At 38.9% G+C, this 26,571-nt stretch overlaps 1 protein-coding gene across 2 annotated transcripts in view; it reads right to left on the bottom strand.

Moving 5' to 3' along the window:
- Positions 1 to 5,549: 5,549 nt before the first annotated feature.
- Positions 5,550 to 26,571, bottom strand: part of SLC37A1 (solute carrier family 37 member 1) — a 38,759-nt gene continuing 17,737 nt past the window's right edge. Inside the window, exons 10-21 of one of the 2 annotated variants that reach the window (XM_010724375.3) lie at positions 25,004 to 25,042; positions 22,955 to 23,038; positions 19,746 to 19,877; positions 17,940 to 18,030; positions 16,526 to 16,588; positions 13,671 to 13,756; positions 12,905 to 12,953; positions 12,313 to 12,386; positions 11,554 to 11,632; positions 10,944 to 11,041; positions 8,851 to 8,903; positions 5,550 to 8,220 (exon numbers count right to left, since the gene is read on the bottom strand). In XM_010724375.3, the coding sequence (XP_010722677.1) occupies positions 8,205 to 8,220; positions 8,851 to 8,903; positions 10,944 to 11,041; positions 11,554 to 11,632; positions 12,313 to 12,386; positions 12,905 to 12,953; positions 13,671 to 13,756; positions 16,526 to 16,588; positions 17,940 to 18,030; positions 19,746 to 19,877; positions 22,955 to 23,038; positions 25,004 to 25,042 (864 nt within the window). In that variant the 3' untranslated portion in view covers positions 5,550 to 8,204. The remainder of the gene's footprint in view (positions 8,221 to 8,850; positions 8,904 to 10,943; positions 11,042 to 11,553; positions 11,633 to 12,312; positions 12,387 to 12,904; positions 12,954 to 13,670; positions 13,757 to 16,525; positions 16,589 to 17,939; positions 18,031 to 19,745; positions 19,878 to 22,954; positions 23,039 to 25,003; positions 25,043 to 26,571) is intronic. The other variant, XM_010724382.3, reaches the window with a different exon arrangement.

Genomic DNA, 26,571 nt, shown 5'->3' with positions numbered 1-26,571 from the left:
CTCTCTGTGTGCATCTGTGCTGTGCTTCATTTGGCATAGTTACTCGAGAGTTGGCCAGCTTCAGCAACTGGCTCACTTCATGCTGTAAATGTTGTTGAATGTAAGCTCAGCTGAGCCCTCCAGAGACACAAAACCCATCACCACGGATCATTGTGTGAAAACTTTCTGCCTCTGGCATCCATGCCCAGCCACAGCTATCCAGCACCTCCCCACGGAAGGCATCACCTGTTGGAGGAAGCTGAGATACCTGAAGGGCAGAGGCAGAAAAGGTTGCATACTCCAAACAGACCCAGAATTTGATTCTCAGAGAACTGAACATTCATGAGAGAATTTTGGGGCCAAACTTGCTGGAAAACAGCCTCATGTCACAGAATAAGAAAATTGCTAGAAAATCATGCAGAGCTGGAGTGCTTATTGAATCCTTTTTTTGGCATAAAAAATAAGAGTAGTGATACAGTTGATCATAGGGTTGTTTACTGTTGTTGTTCTCAGCAGAACACATTTACATGGGCAATTTCAACTATGCCTGGAAAACAGAGACAGCAGAGAAACAACACAGAAGGGATGCGTAGGTGAACGTACTGGGTTGCTAGTCATTCATTTTATCTGCTTTCATGGGTCTGGCTATTCTGAAAAAACAGTGTATAGGAATCAGCCTGTGCTGAGGAATAACATTTCCTTTCTGGTGACACACAGGAATGAGATTTAGATATTGATTCGACAGATGCATTATTCTATTAGTGGATTTCAAGCAGGCAGATGCAGGAGATCTCTTTTCCCTGCTACTGAACAGCTTACATCAACCATCCTACTGAGAGGTCTTACTTCAAATGACAGTGCTGGGAAAATCATCCTGAGAATGAGACGTTAGCTTTGTTCCAAGTGGTCAAGGAATTTAATGGATTCATCACTGTTAGGTGCTTCGCTAGAGAGGGATTTAATTCCCCTCAAGTAAGTATTTACTGAAATTTAGAGCCTGGGTCAGAGTCCCCATAATTTGCTTGACAATGGAGCATCTGAGAAGTCAGATTGCCAAACAGCTCTAGCACAGATATCAGTCAGTAAAACACACATTCTTAGGCATCACATTGATCACTCAGCCCCATCTCACATTTCTGTGCTGGTGACCCCACTTTTGAGACCTGCCAATGTAAATATCAGAGCAAGGAAAACAGAAGGCTTCTCGCTTTATTTCGTTACTTTATGCAACTACATCTTGCATGCAGACATGCTGGCCAGCTGTGCTAATATGCTCTCCTCAGTGCAAAGCAAACAGGCAAACTTCCTTAACATCCAAGAGAGAAAAGAGGATGCTGGCACCAAGCTGTATGTGCCCATGCTTCGATGGAGCAATTGCCGCCCAGCACAGAGGACCCTGCATCTCACTTTCTTCTATTAGGGATAGAGAACATGCACATAATAAGATTTTGAGAGCTCTTCTATTCTCCTGCTAGATGTTTTGTTCCTTTCATATAACTAGAAAGCTGCAGCCAGAGGAGAAGGGGAAGAAGCTTTACCAAGACTCCCAACAGCGACAGCTAAGCGGCACCCCTCCATTACATGGTTATTAGCCCCATGTACCAGTGGAAAACCAAACATGCAGATTCTGTCACGGAATGACACAATGTTCAGATGTTTCCTACCAGATGATAGGAGTGATTTAATAATAGCTTCAGAACCTGCTGTACTTATTAAGCTAAAGTCTCACGTGGCCTGCGGCAAATTGAATGACTCAGACTCAAATATAATATGCTGTCCTCTGCAGCAGAAATAACAGCATTGTGTTTGGTAGAGGAGGCAGAAGAAACCCACTTTAAGTTTAGCCTGGATGTTATTGGCTGCTCTGTGCAGTACGTACCAACTACACTTCGTATCACAGAAACAAAATAGCGAAAATTCGGTAGTTATTGAACACTTTTTTTTTTTTTTTTTGTTAGCCAGAATCTCCATATCCCCTGGGAAGTGAAGTCCAGCTCTCTTTCAGCTTGATCCCTATTTGTGCTGCAACTCATGTATATATATACACAAATGTAGCTGTAACCCTCTTGATTTAGCATATGAACTCAGGCTGCTGCTTTGAGTTCTGACCTCAGTGAGCTGCTGCTGCTTTCTGAATAACCTGAGAAATTCAGGCCACCTGTTAAGGATTTGGGTACCAGATAAACTTAAAAACTACAGTGTCTGAGATGGCAAGGACATAAATAAGATTACTGGATTCTTCAAATGTTTTCTTCTGAGTTGTACAAGTGAAAGGAGAATAACATCCTAGAAACAATGTCTGAAGGTACTAGATATTCACTGCAGCCTGTGAGTATAATTGCTAAAGCAATAAGTTAGAAAAGGTGGACAACTTACTGTACCTCAACTCTGCCATACTTCATCTGTCCAATATAATCCTTCTAAGGTTCTGCCTTCTGTGAATCTTTCTTAGAAACAAACAAAGAAAAATTAATGCGGTCACAGATCTCAGACCAACAAAAAAAAAAAAAACCAACACAATTTCCAAACAAATATGAAATCTGCACCCCACAACCTTGGGAGAAACCCTACCAACTCTGAGCCAGGCTTACGCAAGGAATTGATCTCGGGGGGTAAGGAAAAACGAGATGTATGTTTTAGTTCATTTTCTTTTAAAGACACACTAGGTATATGATTAGAACTGGAGAAATCAGCTAGTGTGATGATAAGTAAACACAAATAACAGAGTAAGAAGGATTCTTTGACATTTGCTTTTGAAGCAAGGCTCGCATAACCACAGCAACCTAAAGATGATGGAAGAAATTCAGATTGGGCTCCATGGGGACATGCCCACACTTATCCAAAATGGACTTCCAAGATTCTGTGTTTGCATTTTCTTTTTTCAATCTGTAGGTAGCATTTCATAGGCAAAGTACATTGCTCTCTTTCAAATGACATCTGGACAAGCTCTTGGCTGCAGTCTTCTGTGGAGGCAGTGGAACACAATCTCAATGTCTCACTTGTTCTCATCTCTCCTTGGCTTCTTCCTATCCGTGCACACAATCTGTGATTGCAGTGGGGACATGGTGATTCCTAGAGATGCAGAATGACCAACCACTATATGGTTCCCTGCTCCCACAGCAACATTTCACCCACAATACACTTTCTCTGTGTAATTTGGAGTTTTCTTACTATTAACAGAAGCACAGGAAACAACTATTTTTAGGCAATAGGTATTCAGTGTTTGATGCCAGCCTTTTGCTTTTATCACTGATTTCTAGCAACCGTCATTTTTTCCTTGTCCTTTGTCTCTATTTACACTAATGCATACTTGATTACTCCTTTTTTTTTCCCCTTAAATTCTGTGACATGCAGAAATATCTATTTCTTTACTGTGAGAGTGGTAAGGTGCTGGCACAGGCTGCCCAGAGAGGTTGTGGATGTCCCATCCCTGGCCAGGTTGGACTGGGGCAATGGACAGCCTGGTCTAGTATTAAATGTGGAGGCTGTAGCCCTGCATGTGATGGCGGGGTTGGAGATTCATGATCCTTGAGGTCCCTCCCAATCAGGCAATTCTATGATTCTGTGATACCTCTCCAGGAAAATAAATAAATAAATAAGGCTTATTTACATCTGGATAGTTATCTAACAGCCACAAACAGAGATATTCTGCAGATGTTCGTGTATGTACCCTTATACATGGCACAGGATAGATCCACTTACACTCAAACAGTCCTTTATAACATGAAGTTGCAGTGTGAGTTCCACTTATGGAAGGAGAGCTTAAACATTTTCCATTTCTCACTGGATTAAAAAATTCACAGTGAATGCTGCACTCAAGCACAGAACCTTCTAGTTCAGTGCAGCATCGAGGGAGACCTTCAACACTTATCTGCCCGGTACACTCCTGGGTAAGGATGGCAGTCACATTTTTAAGATTGCATGAGAGAGAATGTAGTTCAAGGTTTCCAGTGCCCCACAGCACTGAGATGCAAAGCTCCCAGGAAAAGAAACAGAGCCCTGTGCCTGCAGTCACCTTGCAGGCACAGAAGTCTGTGAGTGGAAGAACAGTCCATAACTACGGCACTGTTAGTTTAGCAGAGAATATAAAAAAATCAAAATGGATTTGCTGGGAGCAGAAAACTCAGCAACAAGAACAGCCTATCAGATAAACTTCAAACCTAGAAGAAATCATTGCATGATCTAATCTAACCCCCCATATAATATGCAGGCCATAAAATTTCAGTCCAACCAGAGACTACCGCCATCACTGAATCAAGGCCTAATAATTTCATCAGACTGTGAACAATCTTTCTCAACTGAATTCTGTGTGAAGAACAGTCAGCCTCCAACTGCTCTAAACGTACTCTGATTTCTTTTATACCCCATTACGCCTACATAACCTAGAGCAGCACTTTTCATGCAAACAACTCCACACATCCATCACTGGAGAAACCCATCAGCAGCAACTGAATGGATTCCCAAGTGTAAATGCTGTCTAAGTCGGAGGTAGTGTGACAGTGGCATGAACACAAATGAAGGATTCTCATTACCATTCCAAGGATATTATCAAAGAAAACATGCAGTAACTTCCAGAACTGGATGGCAAAATCCTTTTTGGAATTTTGTATCTGGCAGAATATATGGGAAGAAATGTATCATCTTAGCACATGGCGTAGGCTAGCAGTTTAACTTAAAGGCAAGAGAAATCTCAAAGTGCTCTGTGAATATACCACACCTTCCTCCCTAGCTATTTATAAAGTCTCAAATTGATCTGTGAATATCACTTTGTCACTAGCTATTTTATCATTTTCCCACCCTATAAACCCTTCCTATGCACAAGGAGACAAACCTCCAATGCCACATCCCCACCAACAGCTGGCTCATGAGAGTGCAGCTACACTGGTGGAGGCTCCTGCTCCAGATGAGGCAGAAGAGAAACTTCCCGAGTCTTCCTTCTTATACCAAGAAGCTCAAGCTACTATTTGCCTATTCCTAGAAGCACTTTGGACACATTCTGATGATAAATTTTGTCCAAAACCTCCCAGACACTTTTTTCCAACTAGAATTGTTTTCCTTTCTAAGCAGTTTTATCCCAGTACACCTGTGAGTATGGATATTATATCACTGCACTAAATGGATTAAAGACCATAGGTGTTCAAGATTATTAGAGATAAAAAGCCAAAGCTTTTCCATTTAAATTCCTTATAAATTGAGGACAACAAAAAAGGCACCTTCAAGCTATGCTGTAGGAGCGGGGTTCGGTCTCTGAGTCAGCTGAGTGTCCTCCTTCCCTATGAGACAAAAAGGAGGAGGCAGAATATCTAATGCAGCTGATCACAACTATGATGTTGTACAACCCACAATCCCATCATGAAAAAAAAGTAATTACCTGTTTGAGTTGAGCAGGGTATTGTTTTCAAAGCAAAATGTTCTGGTTTGTTCTCTCAACAAACCCTTTCCATTACCCACACGAGACAGAAGTGCTGTCTCAGCAGAGATGCCTATCCTCCAAAACAATAAATGAAGTATTCCTTCATGGAGATGTAAAAGATGAAATAATGACCATATCAAATTTTAAAGCAGAACACGTTTTTATTCAACACAGAAGTTATATAGATAAAAAATCGAGAATAACCAGCATTAAAAAAAAAAACACAAAACCCAAACCCTGTAGTCTTATTCAAATTCAGTTCTACCTATCAGTCACTCATGTTTCTATATACAACATTTTGTCAGTTTTGTTCATTTCCAGAGTAATGAATATTAACACCCAATAATAACAAAACAGTTTGCTCACTTTTTAGGGACCCCTGGGGTGGTTACAAAAGAGCAGTCATCTTCATCTTATCATCCAACACATTCACTGCTTGGGGGGGAACTGAAACACTGCTCGTTAAGCAAGGAAAGAGCCACCACGGCAGCGAGAGTCCCAATTACCTCCTGTGATCAATGGAAGGAAGGACTCAGCCAGCACCTCCTATATTGTCATAATCCCACGTCCAAGTCACTTCGGTACAAAAGCTATTCAAATAAATAAATAAATAACAGCAGCCCCATCAAGTAAAACACAGAATCCACGCTTCCACATCTTTACAACGTATAACTGTTCAATACAACTGAAAGCATTTTAACTTCAGACTTCAGCCCATGGGGAACAACCCCTCAAAATCTGAGTGCAGCAGAGTTTAAGAGTATAAATCATTTTGACAAACTAGCAACACAGCTCTGCAGCCCTTCTGGGGGGAAAGGATGGGCATCTTCAGCTAAGGAAGTCCTCCATCCCTCCCTTCTCACACAGGTCTTGAAAATCATGCCAGCGCAGCTCTTTTGGAATTGCAATGTTATTTTTCCTCACAAATGATTCCTCAGATCTGCAGCAGAATTCTGCTACATTTAACTACAGCCTAAGGCCCAACTGCAGCATGTGTTTGCGAGGGCAGGCTGAGCATCCCCGCTGGCCTCAACAGCTTTACACAAAAGGCGTGCAGCTAACCATTCAGCTAGGGAACTACAGCTTCTGAGACTGTACAGCATTCACCTGCAAGGATTCTGGCACCTGCTATGAGCCTCTGTGGGGCCAAAATCTTCTCTGTGCCTCTGTTCAGCAAAACAGTTTAATATGAGCACAACATTCAAGTTAAGCAGAAAACACACGCTGAACTAAACCAGGGAAGTAACTCATCGGAGATTAAAAAATTACAAAACTGCCCTGGAAATCAAGTATTGTGCCAACACATGGAACAGAATATCAGCAGCTGATGAGACATTTCTTTACATTTTGCAGGGTTATTTTAGAGTGCTGTTTTGTTAATCAAGTATAAAGATCACTGCATTGTTTCACAAAACTTAGAGCACAGTTCAGAACAGGACATGTCCCTACAGCTTTAATAAATACAGTTATGAACAATACACAGCTTAAATTACCTAATCTTCACAATCAAAGTAGAAACACTTCATACAAAAAAAATTCCTTTATACTTTGTACATCTTTAAAAAAAAGATCACAGAAACATCTATTTTGCTAGGGAGATACCTGTATGAAGAAATGATATGTTTAGAAGACATTGAATTGTCTGTTTGCTGGGTAACACTTGTTACCGAAATGTTCTTTTACAACCTACCACTTTTTCTTATAGACAAGTATTCTGGCTCTGAATCTGAAATTCAAAGCCACTTTAAATTAGCCATGTGAAAGAGATTTCTGGTTATTAAGGCTTTGATATGTCAAAGACTTCCAAATATAAATGACACTGCTGAAATAAGCAAGTACCCAACAGAGATCACTGTGGCACTGAGCACTACAGCAGCTCATTTTTTCAATCCAGTAATTCAAAGGTATGGCAGCATTCTTTTCTCTGCCCCCTCAAAAGGAACAATCTCTCATTTCAACCCAGCCTAGAGGAGCAGCACAATAATGATGTGACATTTCCACAATCATTTTACTAGAATGCCCTGAAAATGATTTGAGTCCCGCACTGGAAATTCTGACTCATAATCTACTTTTTGATGCTTAGGACTAATTTTTACACAATCCTAACTGCAGAATAGCACCCACCTAAATAGTTTGTGAAAACTTCTAACCACGGTACACTGCAACTATAAATTCTATTTCATCACTTACCACAAGGTTGGGTGTTGTCCTTGGGATTAGAATTTGTGCTGTAGTTAAAAACTAATAATATGCTGAGGTTATCATTGTCTGAGCAGCTTCAAAATACTAACAGCAGTGCATATTAAAAACCAGATGGTATTATTCTCTACAAAGTGATGCCCTCAGTCACAGTGATGCACAAGATGACGTACGGGATACTTTGCTCACCAGCAAGGGGACATTTCACTGCCAGGCTGTCTGTTATGATTTCAACCTCCTTCTGCTCCACTTTTGACTTGTTTTTAGAAGATACACAGTATAGCATTTTCATTAAAAACATCCTATCAAAAGAAATAAAAAAGGCACTTGGTATTTCTCTTTGGCTCAGTTGAGGCAATCTGCTCAAAGCTTCCCAAAGTTCCTGTCTCTTCATCTGATGAATAGTTGCCATCCTGAGGTACTTATTCATGTGCAAAAATAAGAGCTTCAGGGATTTACCAGTTGCATTTCTCAAATTACTTCCAGTAAACGTGCAAAATTCTTCACCGAACAGAACCTCTTACGAATAGAGTAACACATTCCATTAAGGTTTCTTTCAGGGAAGAGGCTCTGGTCACTAACGCAGTCCTTGTTCCAAATCCGGTCTCTCAACTCAGTGTTCCTTAAACCTGGGAAAGAACAGCAACCAGGCAGGAAAAGTTTAGGTGTGAGATATAAACAGCCAAAATGCAGGATCCACAATCCTTGCTATGTATTTATTTTCCTCTTCTATTTCACTGTTGCAAAACAGCCAATGGCCAAATTAAGATTTTGCTTAGACAAGTGTAACCCTATTAATTCACTGGATTTTCTTTCTCAATTCACAACACTCTAATTCCAGTCACTTTTTCCTTCAAGGAGACAGACTTTTTAGAAAAAGCTACATTTGAAACTACTGAACAACACAGAGCAAGAAGCTACCTGACTTCTCATTCCCCACCTGCATGCTCCATGATGATGGAAACCAGAGAGATTACATATTTGGGGGAAAAAAACCCAACAAACCATAACTGAGAAACTTTGCAAAAAAAAGAAAAATCGGTTTTCAGGCACTTTTCAAAACAAGATGTCCTAAAGAAGAAAGTTAATGATTAAAAACATTAAGACAAGATTATTCTTTTGAAGCAAAACAGAAAACGACAAATGGACATACAGAAAACCTTAATATGTTTTGTCTACACTTAGGTATTAAGGGGCAATATCTTTGTAATCTGTTTTTAAATTGTTATTTAAGAGCAACAAATGTATGTAACACTTACAGGGTATGATCTGCATTACACCTTAGTTCCTTCTGAATAAGATGGAGTAAGAACTGTAAAAAGAGACAATGTCTTTGTTACTACCCATACAGATATATCAACAAAATTTCACAACAAGCTGCACACTGTTATTCAGAGTTCTCTAGCTGAAACATTACTCTGTAATGCTGAAACCATTAAAAAAAAAATACAGATCCTTAATTAATGTTTGGAAAATGAGTTTTCACACTGAACATAAAACAAAAAGTATTTCTTTTTCACAGTTGAGAGATCAATTTCTGTGTAAAAAACAGAACAGCTTTCCAGTTACTTTATCAGCAGACATAAAAGAATCCAGCAGAGGGAACCCAAGACTTCAAAAAGAAAATGGAAATGGAAATGTTGGAGATTAAAATTATTTTAGCTGCTAATCTGAAAACAAGCTTGTGTGAAAAACTTTAATCACACAATGACGAGCAACATCAGCCACATTTACTTGCATACATAGTATCAGGGCTTTCAAATGCATTTTAAAAGGTGTACTAATTGAGGCAGCCTCTAGGAACGTGATTCTACAAACAAAATTTGAGGATTCCCACATATATTAAAGATAGGATGAGAACCTCTAGGGTTCCTCACTCTTATAGATTTCTGTATCCTCAGTCTCACTGTTACAAAAAGAATTTTCTTCAATAATATAAGTAGTGGTGTTTTAAGATGCTAGACCTAATATTTCAGAGGTATGAGTAGCCCATCATGGTGGAACTGAATATCATGCATGAGACCAACTCCTCTCCAGGTATCTTTGAAGAAACAGAAGTTGAATGCAGGCATCTATATGCTGTACAGAAAATGACAGTGGATGCAGGAGTTACCAAAAAAAGGGAACATACTTAAACTATTAGTATATCTAATTTAATTAATTTCCAAACATCTGACGTAGAAAAAAAATAGTTCAATGTTTTGGGCTTAACTTCAGTTTAGAAAGAAAGCTTCCATCCCAACTCACAACAGTGCTACCTGCTTTTCTTGTCTCAGGAAAGAGTGTTTGATGCACTCAACTGGTCTTTCTGCAGAAGTATAGAGCTCAGTGAGATACCATGCAGACAAGGGGTTTTGTCTGGGCACAGCCAGTACAGAGGAAGGTGCAGTTCTGAAGTGCTTCACAGTCATTCCACCCGTTCATGAGATTTCCATTCAGGACTTCAAAAGGACAGCATAAGCAAGCAATGCTTCAGGATATCTCAGTGGCAGAGTCATGAGGACATGACTGGCAGCATTCTATGAGAACAGGCCAAGTTGGTACAAATGCCTGCTAGGGAAGTCCGTGGCAAACACAGAAACATAACCTATAGGTTAACCTAGATGTGGCTACAGCAAGGCTGACTTCAAAGACTCTTCTCGCCTCATCTTGTCTCTTCTTTGGTCTTTAAAGCAAAGTAGTGCAAGTTAAGGAAAAAAGACACCTTATCAGATCTTCCTATCCAGCCCACAGAATCTCAAACAAGAGAGGAGGAGAAAAATAAAAAATAGAAAAGGATATACTTTGTTTCAAGTAACCATGCATGTCACACTCCTTTGGCCTAACATCTACTCCTGGTTACTGTCAAAACCAAGGAAGTCATTTTTTGTTTAACCCAGCACAGCAATTTTAGGGCCCACCTGGAGAATGTAATGTATTAACTTTCAACAGTTTCATGATCTTGGTGATTCTGGTGACACAGCAACACAGCCAAACAGTTTTTACTGCTCCAGTAAACCAGTTTTAAAGAAAATAGAAGTAATTCTTCTGTGAGTGGAATCTAAGGCATCTTCTAGCTTTAAATGTGAAGGTTCACTTACAATTTTGCCTGCTGTAATCTGCTCAGCCAGCAATTAACAGATGTGTAATTGTTCACAAATTGAAGTGCATCAAAACTAATTCGCACTTCTGATTACAATTAAATGAAAGTTTCAAAACAAGCTACTTTGCTCTTTTATTGAAAATCTCCTATACAATTGGATGTTCCTTAGACAACAAAGCACTGCATTTGCAAAAGGAAAACATGCATTTTAAGATAAACAGTTTAGCATAAAGAAAATACACAGCAGGCAAGAAGTACTTTTAGACTTACCAGCAAGGCACACCCATCTGCTACCATGAGCATGTAAAACACATTGTTCCAACCAGATGGTGAAATGAGACCAGCCAAGAGAGGCCCCAAAGCTGCACCTAACATATAGTATTGATAGTGTCAGAATGATGCAATTCAAGTTTTATTATGCTGAAAGATAGCTGTTCTGAGACAGATTATCAATTTCTCAACTTAGCTAACTCAGTATTACCTGATGTTCTAAAACATCCCAGAAAGCTCAAAATGTAACTGATATAGCTGCAAGCCAATAGGGAACCTAACACAGGGGAAGCTGGAAGACTAGAAGTTAGAGAAATGTCATTCTTTGGCTAAAAATATGCCTATTCCACATCAAGACAAATCCCACTCCATTCTCCCTTCTACACACCAGTGCAGAAGTCACAAGTAATCACTGATCTCAGAAACAGCCCCATGGCATCTACTTTTTAACTTCACCCTCCCTCAAACATGGGAACATTTGTGATGCTGAACACTAGGTTTGCTCTTCCTCTCAATTCCAAAACTATACCTAGTCTGGACAAAATCTGGACAGAGCATAGCTTCTCAAAAATCTTCTGTTTTAACCTACCACAGCCAAGCTCTTGCTTACCTACAGATCCTGTTCCATCGATGATTGCTGTTACTGTGGACAAGGCTCTTGCATTCCCTTTCAGGCTTTTATGGGTACCCTAAAGTGACAAATACTGCTTAAAATCATCCTGAGTCGAACTCAGAAAAAGATTCTGCAATAGTATCTAGTCTATATCTCTCCATGTTAGATGTACATTGTGAAGCTGGACTCTCACTTGGTACCTTAAGAAACCAGTGCCTTTGAAAGCAATCTTCAAACTCTTAGCTAATGAATACTAGGGTACCTTTGGTCTCAGGTGGCATTCATGAGCAACAGGCCTTAACCAACTGCAAGTTCAAATAGTAGCATGGACAAATAAGTACCAGGCATAGCTTTCTATACTGATGAGAATTAAATCTCCAGCTTCTCTCTCACACAAATATAGCCCTTTCCTTCATTCAAAGATGCAAAGTATAAAAAAGGGTAGAGAGAAGCCTGTACAGAGACTTGGCCTTGCATGCAACTTTTACGTCCACTTTGGACCGTCACCTACAATTCTTGGTTAATCTTGTTACTATGGAAGAATAATTTAGAAGCGTCTCACAGGCAGGAGACTATTCCATACTAATGTATGAACTCTAAAACAATCTCAGTGTCTGAGTCCAACACAGCTTAAGCATCTCTTTATCACCTTGCTTTAGGACAGTGCAGCCCCTTCTGATAATCCTGCAGAAGTCAAATGGCGCTCTCTGAAGGTCAAAGCTACAAAGGTGGAAACAGAGGGGAAGCCAAACTCACCAAGTCAGCAGAGACAGCAGTAGTAATCAATGCATAAGGGCCATTCACCAGGGCACCACTGATAAGCAGCATCACTGTTGCAAGTTAGACAAAAACAGAAAACATGAGTTGCCCGAAAGACTTAACTGTAACAACAAACAGAAAGACATGAACATAATCAGCCTGTATGAGTGAAATTGCTTTCAAAAGCACTACAAGTAGTCTTTAAACATTTCTGATATTTGTTACAGGCAAATAATGCAGATAATACAATGCACAGGCATTATTATAGAAATAAAACCTCATAATAAAGGCTAATGATCTTACCTAAGTCACTGTTAGCTCAACTAACAGTTAGTTACAATTAACTGACACGAACTAATGATTTGTTAACCGAATCCCCATTACGTAACTCATACCACCAGTTATTTAGTTTGTATTCCTTCTCTTTATTGCACAAAAAGCCTTCAAGGCATAGTCTAAGGAGTTTCATTCCATACTTCCTCCTCTCAAGGAAAAAAATAAAAAGGAAAATAAAGAGCTAAGCAGAACAAAGGATCATAAATGAAAACTTCATATGAAGTGAGGCATACAACAATTTAGAAATACTCACCTACAGTAGCCTCAAGGCCCATTTTACTGACTGTACTGAACATGTACAACTGCAAAAATGAAAAAACACACGTGCTATAATATCAACATCTGCAGTGATGCCCACTTCCCCCACGTTAACTACAAATATCTTAGGCATCAGGTGAAGGATAGTTCTGGCATCTGAGGTTTAAAATAACCCTTTTAGATCACAGCAGGATGGTTGCTTGGTGGAACGGATGAGGGAGATGATAAGGGCTATGCTCCTATTTCCTCATGTGTCTTGTCAGACGAAAGGGCTATGTGACGAGACCACTCAACTTTAAACTCTCAAAGTGTCAGCTTCAGTGCAGCACAGAAGAATTCACGAAAGAATCAAAACATACATCAAAAAAATTCACTTCACATGTCCAGCTGCCAGTTTTCAGTTAGAGCACAGTAATTTCAGTCTTTGAGCAACTAAAATTCTGGCTAAGAATTGCACATCAATTTTAAAAGAGTGATAAACTATGCAAGGTTTTCAATGTCCAACTTAGCTCTCTGCTTAGTACTTCTACTGCTGCTTTTCTTCATGAGATATAAGACACAAGAAATAACAAGCAATGGATTACACTGGTATGACTGCTTAGTAAAGGTGGTCCAAATCTATACTTTCTCACATGCTCAACTTCTTTCACTTATTGCCTGGTCTGAATTCTATGTCTAACTTAGAAGACGTTGTTGCAGAACTTCCTAAGGAGTGCTGTCAAAGACCCAGCCACAGCTGTAAAAGAAGGGCTAATTCTTACTGTGGGTGCTGCAAGCAATAACATCATTCCACAGGTCGATGCTCTCTTCTCTAGCCTGTCTGAAATCAGGCCTGCCAAAATTCCACCTGAAAGAAGAGACAGGCATGTAACACTGTACGTTTTACACAACAGGCATCAGTTACACTTAATGAAGCTCAACTAAGATTAAAACAATATATAGACTTTTTCTGCAGTTAAACACAGCAACACAGATTACAGAACTGATAACTGGCACTTGGTGATATCCTTACTACTCATCCAGGTTTGACTCAGAAGATAACTGACTCATTGGTTATTCCAACTGAATTTCCAAGACGGCAGGGATGAAGGTGGAACAGAGACTGAAGAAAAACTTAGAAGTTATAGTTCTGCTGCTTTTGAACACAAAATGCCTTTGCAACAGGTGTCCACATGCTCTCACTCTGCCTGCACCCCAGCTAGGCGCTGGTCCCTGAACTCCTCACATGCAACAGTACTCAGCTGTAGTGTGCCCTGTCCATGTCACGTTAGCAGTGGAAATGAGCTGTTTTAGATCCCGGGGCAAATGAAATACTTGTTTTTCACTCCACGCAGTCGCTCCATGCTCTTTAGTTTTCCCTTCATCTTGTATTTCCCAATGATCACACACAGAAGTACTAATTGGAGTATGTGGCAGATGCGAGTTTGAAGGCCCAAGGGAAAGAGTTGTCAAAATGATGTAAAGACAACTTGGTGCAGGGAGAAAAAAAGAAGTTTTTTGGATTCTCCACATTCCTGCCTCTCCCTTCCCAGCTGCCTATCTTCCGAGTGTCTACATCACACTCAAATCTAAATGTAAATGCCAGTTTGAAATAGCACAGGGCACCCTGTTAACCTTGCATTCTGGGTGGAATGAGACAAAGCTGAAAGAAGTCATTCGTATCCCCAAGGTACCACTAACTCTTGCTTCGGCTGCCTAGGATGTAATAAGCAGAGGTAACATTTAGCACAAGCGTGACAGAAACTGCAACATACCTCACATGATCATATGCTAATTTTCCTAAGGGTACTACAGGGTGTGTGGGAGAGGGTACACATAAACCAGAGGGAAATTGAGATGGTGCTTACTTATTTGGGAACTATATGGTCTGACTGCAGTAAATATTGACTGCAGTAAATATTTAATCATTCAATGGTGTCCTCACAAGTTATGAAGGAATAATCTCATCCCTATGATAAGTATAATTTCCCAACTTCATTTTATATGAGACATCATGAACAAAAACATGTGGCCATTCACTGTTGCGTCCACAAAAAATACACAACTGTACAGCAGGGATAGTTCAGCTATGCTAGAGAGAAGAAATGAACACACTTTGACAAGGAAGTGACAAAGATTCACAGTCAAGAGCATCTGGTATTTTTTTTTTTTAAAGCTTCTGAAATACATGAAAGAACAGTGGTGTCAGTGGTACTACTATGATCTCACCAAGAAGGAACGCTATTTAGGAGAAGACACCAAGGAACCATGTGGGCACTTAAAATCTGAGAAGCTACCATGCAGTATCCTAAACACTTGTACTGAGCTGGTAGATAGGATGCAGGATTTATAGGAGACCCTGCTCCTGCATGAAGCAGAATGGAAAAAATATCACGGGAAATCTAGCTTGGCACTGTAAAACTACCTTATGGCACATTAGTTATTCCAGCAGCAGCACCATTTATCTTCTGAATTACTGGAACAATTTCAGAACTTGAACTATTTTAACAGTAGCAATGCAAACTACCAGCTATTAATATTAAAAATAATAATAATTTAAAAAAAATCAATGGAAGATGTATCTTTAGTGTCTTACAAGATGTCTCTTGCACAAATCCCACAGCAAACCTAACCAGGGCTGTCTGAGGTAGAACACTGCTCATTTCTAACAGGTTGCTCTGAACTTTTTTTTTTACAGTAAGAGTGGTGAAACACTGGCCCAGGTTGCCCAGACAGATGGTGGATGCCTCATCCTTGGGAACATTCAAGATCATGCTCAAGGGTGCTCTGAGCCACCTGATGAAGCTGTTGGTGTCCCTGTCCATAGCACAGAGTTGAAATAGACAATTTCTAAAGGTTCCTTCCAACAATTCAATGATTCTATCATTCTACGAAGCTTATTTAAAATAGAGTGATAAATGTGGCAGTGAAAGTGACTGAAATCAGTAACTCAGTGATACTAACTCAGGATAATCACTCAGACTTGGAACTTTTACCAACAAAATGGAATGTCTGCATTGCACACAGCTGAATAATTAATGAAAATATCAATTTGTGCTTAGCAGGGATACCATAGTTCAGCCTTGTCAATTTGTCAGAGTGTGATTACATACTCTTGATCTCTGGGGAAGGACTGATGCATCATTCCTTCATTTTGTACTATATTTAAGAAATCAATCTGACATAAGTAGTAACAAACACATGGAGATATCCAGCTCACATGGCCTATACCACATCACTGCACATCCTAAGAATTTGCTTTTTACAGTAGTTGAAGAGGTTATTAAAAAAAAAGAAGAAAAAAAAAAAAAATCAGTCCAGGTTGCCAGTACTCCAGTGTGTTTGAAGCAGATCAGCTCATAGGTGCATAGAACATCTATTATGCACAATGTAGCTAAAAAATTTCATAGTATTTGGCCCAGTCTGTGATGGACAACACTACTGTCTCCCTGATTTGTTCAAGTGAAGATACTTAACAAGGATTTTAATGTCTGATCTATCTCTCTATTTAGTACCTTACTGCCACTCTACTTCAGGGGATATAAGGTAGAAGACCACTAATATACATTAGCTGTGTACACCACTGTTTCTGCTAAGCTGGTCTGAATGAAGACGAAATACTGATGTTCAAACTTACCAAAGATTCCACCCACATCAAACAGTGTAGAAAGATCCCCAGCTCTTTTGGCATCAAGGTGCTCTGGTGACAATTACAAAACAAAAACAAAAATAATCAAAACCATTTTCTTCATTTCCAGACAATGAAAAGCAGATATCTCAGTACAGTCACGTGATGGGTATCATAATCAGTCACTCAGCAACACAGTCCTTTGGATATTATTACACCCAAGGGAAGACATTTTAATGCTTCAGTTATAAAGTCTGATCAATAGAGCTGTTGACTGTTAAAGTTTGGCTTAACAATATTCTAATTTGTGAACAGCCATAGTCTTATGATCTAATGAGTGTTCCTAAGTGAGGCTCTTGGCTCTAAAATAACAATTAGCATACACTTGGATCACTTACAGAGCCTCATCCTGGGGGGCTTCCATCACATGTCAAGTAATATTCATCATTAGATGGCTGGCCACGTGCTCAGCACAGCACTTGCTGTGCAGTTTCTGTAGACTATGAAGAGACAAATGATTTCCTCAAGTCCACTCTCTGTTATTGACAGCGAAGACCAGTGTTGGCATATATTTACATTTAGTCTAGTTATTCATGTACTACTAAGTCAGATTTCCAGAAGCTTATCAGGAAGTCTGGCAACTTAAGTTCCATTGTGTTAAATGCAGCATTTCAAAAGCAGCTAAATTTCTAAACTCCTTTGATATATTTTTTAAAAGCTTCTGCAATACACTTGAAAGAGCAGCATGTGCTACAGCAGTGGTGTCAATGGCACTACCATAACCTCACCAACAATAAATCTGCTACAGCACAGATTGGAGGACTGTTGATAAATATCTTCTATTACCAGGCAGCTGCTTTCAAGGTAGCACTGGTTACTTGGGAGTCCACACAACAGCCGTTAGCTATAGTATTTCCAGCTGAGTGTGTTTTCATGGGTTGTTAAACTTGTCTCGCTCCACTGTCTGCTACTGCTAGACTCAGCCAACAATGCTTTTTTGTTAGCTGGGGATTTAAAGGTCACATCATCACTCACAAGAACTCTCTGTCTAGAGAGAACTCCTTCCTCTGCACTCTGCAGTGAAAAACAGCACTAGTGAACAGATAAAGAAGTTTGTTTGCATTTTAGTAGTTTTGCACTTTGGTAATTCAAAGCACATTTAAAGAATGGGTTTGCAAGAGCCACAGCATTAAAGGTTGGAATTGTTGAAGACAATCCACTTTCTTTCTTTTTTTTTTTTTTTAATGTCTTCTCATAATACTGAATTCAATGAGAAATATGTCAGTTGGTGCCTTACAACCCTCCTGCTACTCTAGCAGACAGCCTACTTCAGAAGCAGTAATGTTTACTCTCTTATTTATTAAGCCCATATTTCTAGACGCTTCATAGTCATAATTCTGTTTCCCCTTACTGTGATACTTACCTACATTTGTGATATAGAGGGGAAGCCAGAAGAGAAAAGTATAGCTCACAAGCTTTGCAAACAAAAGGCATAGGGAAAACTCTATGACTCCCTAAGAAAACAAAGGAAATAGGAAGTCAGTATCTTGATAATGGTTATTATCTACTTTCAAAGACCATTACAGAAATATTTCAAAGAAGCATTTTACACATTTTTTCTCAAGAATTCCCAAAAGACATTTTTCCCTTGACAAAAGAAAGCTTACAATCAGAGCAGACTACAGTATTCTGCTTATACACATTCTCTTAATTACACTGAACTGAATAGAGAGAACACTAAAATAAACAGGAAGGATCAGATACCATTTGGACAGCTGCACTTATTTTCCTAATTTAGAGACTTTCTATGCAAGGTGCAATCATATTCCAGAGAATTGAATATACTTTTATGTTACTTGCATCTATCTTTCAGATGGCTCTAAGACCTCTCCCTTATTGTCACACTCTTTAAAAAACAGGCAGTTAACTGGTATGACACAGCTCAAATTACTAAGTAGCAAGAACAAATCATAGACATGACAGATGCCTATTTCAAGTACTAATTTATTCAATCTCCTTTCTTGCTGGATATATAGAAGGTATAGTTACTTGTTCTCTGTAACTACCTGAAGGGAGGTTGTAGTGAGCTGGGGGTCGGCCTCTTCTCTCGTGTAACCGGTGATAGGACCAGAGGGAATGGCTTCAAGCTGCACCAGGGGAGATTTAGGAAATACTACTTTTATGAAAGAGTGGTTGAGCACTGGAATGGGCTGCCCAGGGAGGTGGTGGAGTCACCGACCCTGGAGGTGTTCAAGGAAGGTGTTTTGGATTTTATGTTGAGGGATATGGTTTAGTGAGTACTACTGGTGATAGGTAGATGGTTGGACCGGATGATCTTGTAGGTCTTTTCCAACCCCGGCGTTTCTGTGATTCTGCACAGACCTGTAACTAAAGTGTCAAACTGACCTATCTTCCTTCCCCTCAAACTGATGTCTTCTAGCTAAAGACAGGCATTTCTAAATTCCTAGCATGGTGTATTGCAAGGACAACGTATATGTAGCTGGCTCTACTTCACAAAGAGTTGTATGGCAGGAAAAATACTGAGGAGGTGCAGAGAACTCCAGAAGCAATTTTTCTACCTATTTTTTTCCACTTTGCCACGGGAAAAACAATTGAGACAGAGGATCAGATTGATAGAGTGAGAGGATGCAGGAATACAGTGGTTGGGTCCTGGGGACTTCCCCCTCTACCTTTAAACCTGGTCTAAATCAGTTGAGGTATAATTCTTATTACTTCTGCATTGCATTGAAGCTGACAGACTTCAGGCTGACAGTACAATCAAGACCAACTGTTCCTGAACTACAAGAAATTTCTTTTCCTTTCTTTTACCAGCTGTCTTGATGCTTTGATTGTCTCAAACTTGTCAATACAAACCATGTAAGAGATTTTAAAATAAAAACTTTAAAAAACAATGTTGAGAAGTGTAAAACATAATCCATGGAAGAAAGTTTTGACTCTAAAAAATGCTTACACTCTTCCATTCCTAATACACATATCTCTAATTGACACCAGTGAACTTTCATGTTACAAGCTGAAAAAGAGCAACACTGGAGCCTAAATGTGTGTCTTGTGCATCAAAATCTGCTTCAGCCTACGTACACCAGAATCACCAATCAAAAGCTTGTGATGCAAAGTTAGCGATGTCTACCACTTCATCTAGAACTTCATGGAAACATGGAGGCAAAACCTGATTCCTACAGGAACAGGCAACAACAGCACACATACTCACAGGTATTCGCAAAGCACCAAGGAAGCTGATAGCTGATGTCCCATGTCTGCCTTCCCCAGTGCCCATAGTGTTGGAATTCTGTGATGTCATAGAATTTTCACTGTCAATAAGCAAATGCTGCATTTCTGAATCCTGCAGTTCCCCCCAGCGGCACCATACACAAAAGCAGAGAACAATGTATCAAAACACATATCAAACTAGCAAATCATTCCAAAATAACTTCTTAAATAAATGTATCTATTTTATTACAGATAGTTATAACTTTTTAAATATCTTGATTTGGATATAGAGGATATAGATAAATAGTGTATATGAAAAACAGAGTGAAATAAGTCTGATTGTTTATGCTTGCTTGTTTACTTATGGAATCAAGTTTTCATTCTGCAGTGGCTTATTTCAAGTTGCAAAAAACTTACATATCATAATATGGCCTAAAGGAAAAAAACAGTTTCCAGCTTTTTATTGTCCCGCTACTTAAATGTTGGTCTAATTACAACTGAAAATCTACATTTCTGTACAAAACCAATTATTATCTTTTCTATGTATTAATATCAAGCTTGTTTTCCAGATTCTGTAAAATCTTGTTCACTGATTAAATTACAGGCCAGGCCATTTTTCCAAGTGAGGTATGGACAGTGAGTTCTTAATGTTAAGCAATGATTTTTCACCTCTGTCTCATTTGAGCAATCCACAAATTTTGAAAAGCCTAACGTTAACTAATGTTGCCTAGGAACTAAATTCTGAGTTCTTTTTTACCACTAAGAAGGATTTTATTCTAATAATAGTTCCACTGGCTGCTAAAAATACGAGTGAGCGAGTTATCACCCAACACGAATAAGCTGTCCCAGTCTAGCCACGAGCACAGCTTATTTTTATCCATCAACCACAGTGAACTCACAATAGAATTGGAAATTTACATCTTACAGCTGAAAAAAAATCAGTTATTAATAGTACTTCTTTGCCAAGTAAGAAAAAGAACTGGTTTTAGCTACCCTCACTTTCACTGCTCTTGGAGAAGCTTACCAAGCTGCATGCATCTACAAGTTATAAACGTATTCTACGTACTGTCTTCCTCCTTTCCAGTCTTGTGCTTTTGAATAAAGCCTTACTGAAGAATTAAGCCTCACATATATTTGGCTGTATTTTAGTAAAGATAAAATGAAATGTCATTACGTATGCAGTACTTTTGACCTTTAAAGGCTCCTTCCAAGTCAAACAATTCTATCGTTCTAGGAAACTTACACAAATACAGAGGGTTAAATGTGAATGGCAGTGAAAATGACTGAAATCCAAATAACTTATTTAGTAACTCAGACTTGAAACTTTTACCAACAAAATGGAATATCTGCATTGCACGTAGCTGAATAATTAATAAAAACATCAATTTGTGCTTAGCAGAGATACTATGGTTCAGCCTTGTCAGTTTGTCACAGAGTGTGATTACACACTCTTCATCTCTGGAGAAAGATTCATTATCCATTCATTTTGTACTACTTTTAAGAGATCAATCTGTCATCAGCAGTAACAAACACATGGAGATATCCAGGTCACATGGCCAATACCACGATCATTACATTTACTAAATATTTGCTTTTTACAGTAGTTGACAAGTTATTAAAAAAAAAGAAAAAAAAAAAAAAAATACAGTCAAGGTTGCCGTTCCAGTGTGCTTGGAGGAGGATCTCATAGGAGCAGAACAACTGCTGCCTGCGCAGGCAGAAAAGCTGACAGTGATCACCATCTCAGTACCACCGTAACGCAACTGCTGTGAAAAGGAGAGGTGTTCACTCCACTTAAACAAGAGCAAGATTATCTTTTGTAATTAGCAATGGTAAAAAGGAGATTTCTTCCCCACCCCCAGTTTTTCTTCTTCTAAAAAACAAACAAAAAAACCCAAAACCACATAAACAAACAACAACAAAAAACCCAGTTGCCCTGCTAGTACTCTATAATACAGACATAACTCAGCTGATAGGGGAAAAAAAAAAAAAAAAAGGGAATATTGAAAAGATTGCCATTAAGTGCCTTCCTGCTTTGTTGTCAGCGCAAGAGGGAGTGTCTCTTCTCTGCCCACTTGCTATGCAGACTCTCTGCACAGCCTGACAGTGGTTCCAGTGAGAAGTACTACCAGAGTTAGAGAAGAAATCTTTGTGTACTGATTTGCTGACTGTATTTTAGCTCTGTCTTCATGATTTGTCTACAGACACCTACTTAGATTCTTAAATCTTCTCCCCTTATCTTCCAGATGGTTGTCAAGTTATACTGCCAAGTGGTTTCTGGGCTGGAGACTGCTCTTAGGTGACTCAAAATGAACATGAGTAAACTTGGTACACTAAGTAAGCTCAGTGGTACTCTGAACTGAGTTTACTCACATTCATTCTGAACCACTGAGGGAGGATTACACTGCACTGACTGCAGGAGCTACAGAGAGTCAACCAAAATACTGGTAGAGCTTTTTCTTAAAGAGTACCAAACCTTTCCATCAATGCCAATTATTGTCCTGTGAATAATGACTGCTGAAGAGACCAGGAAGTTTCTGTTTTCCTGTAAAAGGCCTAAAGAAGTGTTAACAAAAAATAAACAAAAACAAAAGGCTATCCTCTCAGGATATCATATGTGAAGTGTACTGAATACAAATACAGTATTTCAAACGGAATTTCTTCAGTTAATTTTCACCACAAGATAAAATTCCTTTTTGCCTATAAATTGGCACATCCAGAGTTCAGTTTCCAGTGATAATTACCAGCAATTACAGTTACATGCTTTAAGCATTATTCCTGTGAATAACTGCTCATATTTAGAACTCTGTATCCGTGCACACACCTGTAAGTACGCACAGTTATTACATTACAAAAAGAGACAAGTGAGACTGCAGGGAAGGGACAGACACATCCACTGAAATATTTAAAGGATTTCAAATGGGTTATCTTGAAAATATCTGGCAGTGCATTACATTTGCTGAACTGCACAAAGATCACAAGTTAAGACCAAATAAGTAACCATGCTATCTTATTAATCTCTCCTGCAGTACCTACGAGAGATAATGCCTAGATCCCTTATCTGATGTCACATTTGTGTATGAAAAGGAAAGTAGATTTCAGCATTACAAAGAAAGACCAACCTTTGCCAACAGTAAGTCTACTGTAAATTTCCTGTGTGATGTTTAGAAAGTCTACTATACTACTTTACAATAACACATTACATTTTACCTGAGACTTGCTAGTTTCCTTGGCATTTAAGGTTGGCATCTGGACTCTGAACCGAGATGCACCATTCAGGAATGCTTTAGAACTCTGAAAGAAAAACAACAACCCCTCATACTTCTGTTACCTGTTTTGTAAAGGATTACACAGTGCTAATAATTTCTTCACAAATGAAGTCTATGCGCATCGTGACATCAACATATAGCATAATCCCAAATGAAGAATCCTTAATTAAATGCTTGTGTGTGTTTTGTGTTTAAACTCTTACAGAGACCTATGGCAATATACATAAAATGCAATTAAAAATGTCTTTGGAGGCTTAAGTCATACTGTTTTTATAAAGCAGCCTTATACTGAATTTAGAGTACAGCCACGATTTTTCTACCATCTTACCAGCTTTTTTCTCTACTGAGCTTCCTTCGGCATGGCTGACATTTTTTTTTCCTCATATGGAAATTATCCCAGTGACAACTACAGATTTTTATTTAATTCTATTTTCCCAGGAAAACTTTGTTTCTTTATTTCTCCACCCATTTAAGCTAAAAGTGTCTTCCACTTGTTTAAGTTCACTCCATTCCAACTCAGAAGTGAACGAGAGACCATGCTCCTGGGGCATCTGGAGAATTACTAAAGTCAGAGAGCCTCTGGGGTACACAGCAAACAAGGCAACATGTTGTGTTTTAGGCCCTAGATGGAACTGAACTAATGGCTGCTTTTTACATTTATTTTTTGCCCTGTGCATTACTGTATCAGTTCACACCAAAATTACATTCCTTATAAAACACTATCCTGAGATCCTTGGCCTACAATGATTTGCCAAGGACACTACGGTTTGCATAGTGAAATAAATATACAGCTTCAAAGTAGGCTTGTGATCAGGGAAGGAGAACCCATTGCTAACACCGTAAGAGGCACTGCACATTCCTCGGGGATGAGATATCTGCTTCCCAAGTGTCAAATCACATTCTGAATGCCGCATCAAAACAAACAAATGAGAGACCACCACAAATCAAAAAAAGAATGCCTGTCCTCACCGAACATTTTAATTCAAGATGAATCACTTGGTAACTCCTGCCCAACAAAAATACAAGGACATATAATGCAGTTTTCTTTATACTGCATTTCATCAATCAAATTCTCCTAAGAGGGCAAAAAAACTTCTGAGAGGTGAAGATGAATACCAAAATTTGTGCTGCACAATGCAGAGCTGAGGCACGAGCAATTTTGGCCATACAGTCTGCAAAAAAATTGAATAACACCCATGGGCGGAAGAACAGGTTTTTGTCTCACAGAAAATTAAACTCTTGTCAGAAAGTGATTTATAACAATCTGTGGGGAAAAAAATCCATTATCTGTAGAGAAAAAAACAAAAACCCAAGACTTTCATTTGACTTGAAAAATAAGATTTACTGTGGCAAGAAGGAAATGTCTTGGGATAAGGACTAGACATAGAGGCTGCACATTTAATGCTTAGAACATCTTCCTTCTTTTCATTAAGATAAAAACTGTAGATTTCTTCTGAAAGCATAAGCACGTTGCCACATGAGTTTAAGAGAGCTAGGTTTCCTGGAAATGCAAAGCCAGGTTAAAGAAAGTTCTTAGAAAATAAAGGCAAGTCTGTATGAATATGCTGCAATGAATACGTGTACTTATGAGAAGGAAAACAAATAAAAAGAAAGCACAGGGAGAGAAGACTAGAAGCAATAAATACAGTTTTAAATAATCATATTTTACAAATGCCATTAAACCTTCAATTTTGATGATGAATAGTACATCAGCGTAAAGCCCACGGACTTCTTGCTTGCATTTGTCATGGATACATCCTCCTGGAATGCTGCAGATTAAATTTCCAATTGCAGTACTCAAAAGCCCTTTATCATAATCAAATGTCTTGAAGCAAATTTCAGATTCATAAATCAGAGTCAATGTGAATATGAGCAAACAAAGCACAACTGAAGGAACTGCTGAATAAGGAACGAGAACTGCACATCCGAGGCTCTGTGCTTGGCTCTCCATATGTTCTTCTGGACAACTCAGTGAAATCAGATTACTCACCACTACAAACTCTGTAGAAATACTGGGCTCTTGATCACGCTGCAAATAAACAGTAGACCAAATTCATCTAAGATAGTGATATTACAGAGAGACTAACCTAATCTTTAAACCTTAATATGAACATATCTTAAATTCTTCCCCATTTATTTCAGTTGCCTTTGAACTTAACCAGCCTCATTCTTCCATTTAGAGGTTCAGCTTTTGGCACCAGCTGGCACATCTGTCTGCACCTAACCTAAATATTTGTCCTAAGTGACAAGCTACAGCCTTATGAGCAAAACAAATAGGCATGTTTCCTTGATTTCTTAAATAATAATTTCTACCTATTTGCAAAAGCACAAGTTGTTCTGGTTGTCACCTGAGATGACTGAGCACAGAATGATAGTTACCATTTTATGTATGCCAGCAAATTTTAACCCTTGATTAACAAGTTTGGAAGCTTGTTCTCAGTGATAACAGAGTCTGTCTTATTACATGTATCTTCCTTCCTTTTTTTCCTTTTTTTTTTTTTCTTCCAATTCAGCAATCAGATACGATCACTACCACATCTGCAGTTTTAGGAGATCTTCTCAAACTTCTATTCTTGTCAATTTCCTTAATTTTTAAAATCGCCCTCCCCATAGTGAGCAGAAACTGTGACCCAATGTATTTCGTAGACCACACAGGTCTGAAGTGAGATATCTAAGCAATTAAAGTGGTATACAGCTTCCCAAGAGAGAATCTGAGAAACATTAGAGGCAGGCAGGGAAATACTTCACAAAACCCTAGAATATTTGCAGATGTGGGTACGCAGAATAAGGAAGGAAGAAGTGATGCCTTTTGCTATGCAGAGTAAGGTTTCCAGGGAAACCGTATGCCAAATGCAATGCTATACAATGAGACTGCACATGGTGCAGTCAGCTCACTGATGCCCTGGAGATTAGGAGAAAAGACAGTCCCAGAAAGGGGAAACTGTGGTGAACAGAAGGGGAAGAAAAACCTCAAAAAATACTGGCTTCTAGTTAAAAACATCAGTACGATGTAGATATTGAATGCCTTTTTTTTTTTTTTTTAATACTAGCTCCTTGAGATATACAAACATGCTATTGCATACAATTTCTTAGTCATGCTTCCCAATAAAAGTGCATTAGAGACAAATAGTAAACATTTACTTTCACAAAGCTTAAGAGCCAATTCTGTCAATATTATGCTCAAGGTATTACAGAAGCAGCTGACATTTTCACAGGAACACCTGTGAACTACATAAAGCCCACGGAAAAAATGCCTCCTGTTAGGAGTCTCTACAAATCATATAAGCGATTCTCATATTTGACAGAAGCTACCTTTAGTAAATGAAAAAGAATTAAATGAAAAATACAGAGCCAGAGCTCATTGTAAGTACAAATTATCTCATAGCAACAAACTAAGAATAGGAGTTCCACAGACCATTAAATGTAATCAGAAGCTTTATCAGGAAACTTCCATATGAGGAGAAAATCCATCAACTGGTAAAGAAAAAGAAATAACAGACAGCAGAAAAGTCACCATCAGTTACTACTCAAGAAAAAGAGAATTTACAACACAAAAAG

This window comes from Meleagris gallopavo, chromosome 1, assembly GCF_000146605.3.
Source record: "Meleagris gallopavo isolate NT-WF06-2002-E0010 breed Aviagen turkey brand Nicholas breeding stock chromosome 1, Turkey_5.1, whole genome shotgun sequence".
Lineage (NCBI taxonomy): Eukaryota > Metazoa > Chordata > Aves > Galliformes > Phasianidae > Meleagris > Meleagris gallopavo.
Note: the sequence above shows the minus strand (reverse complement) of the source record. Positions and strands in the feature narration are given on the sequence as shown.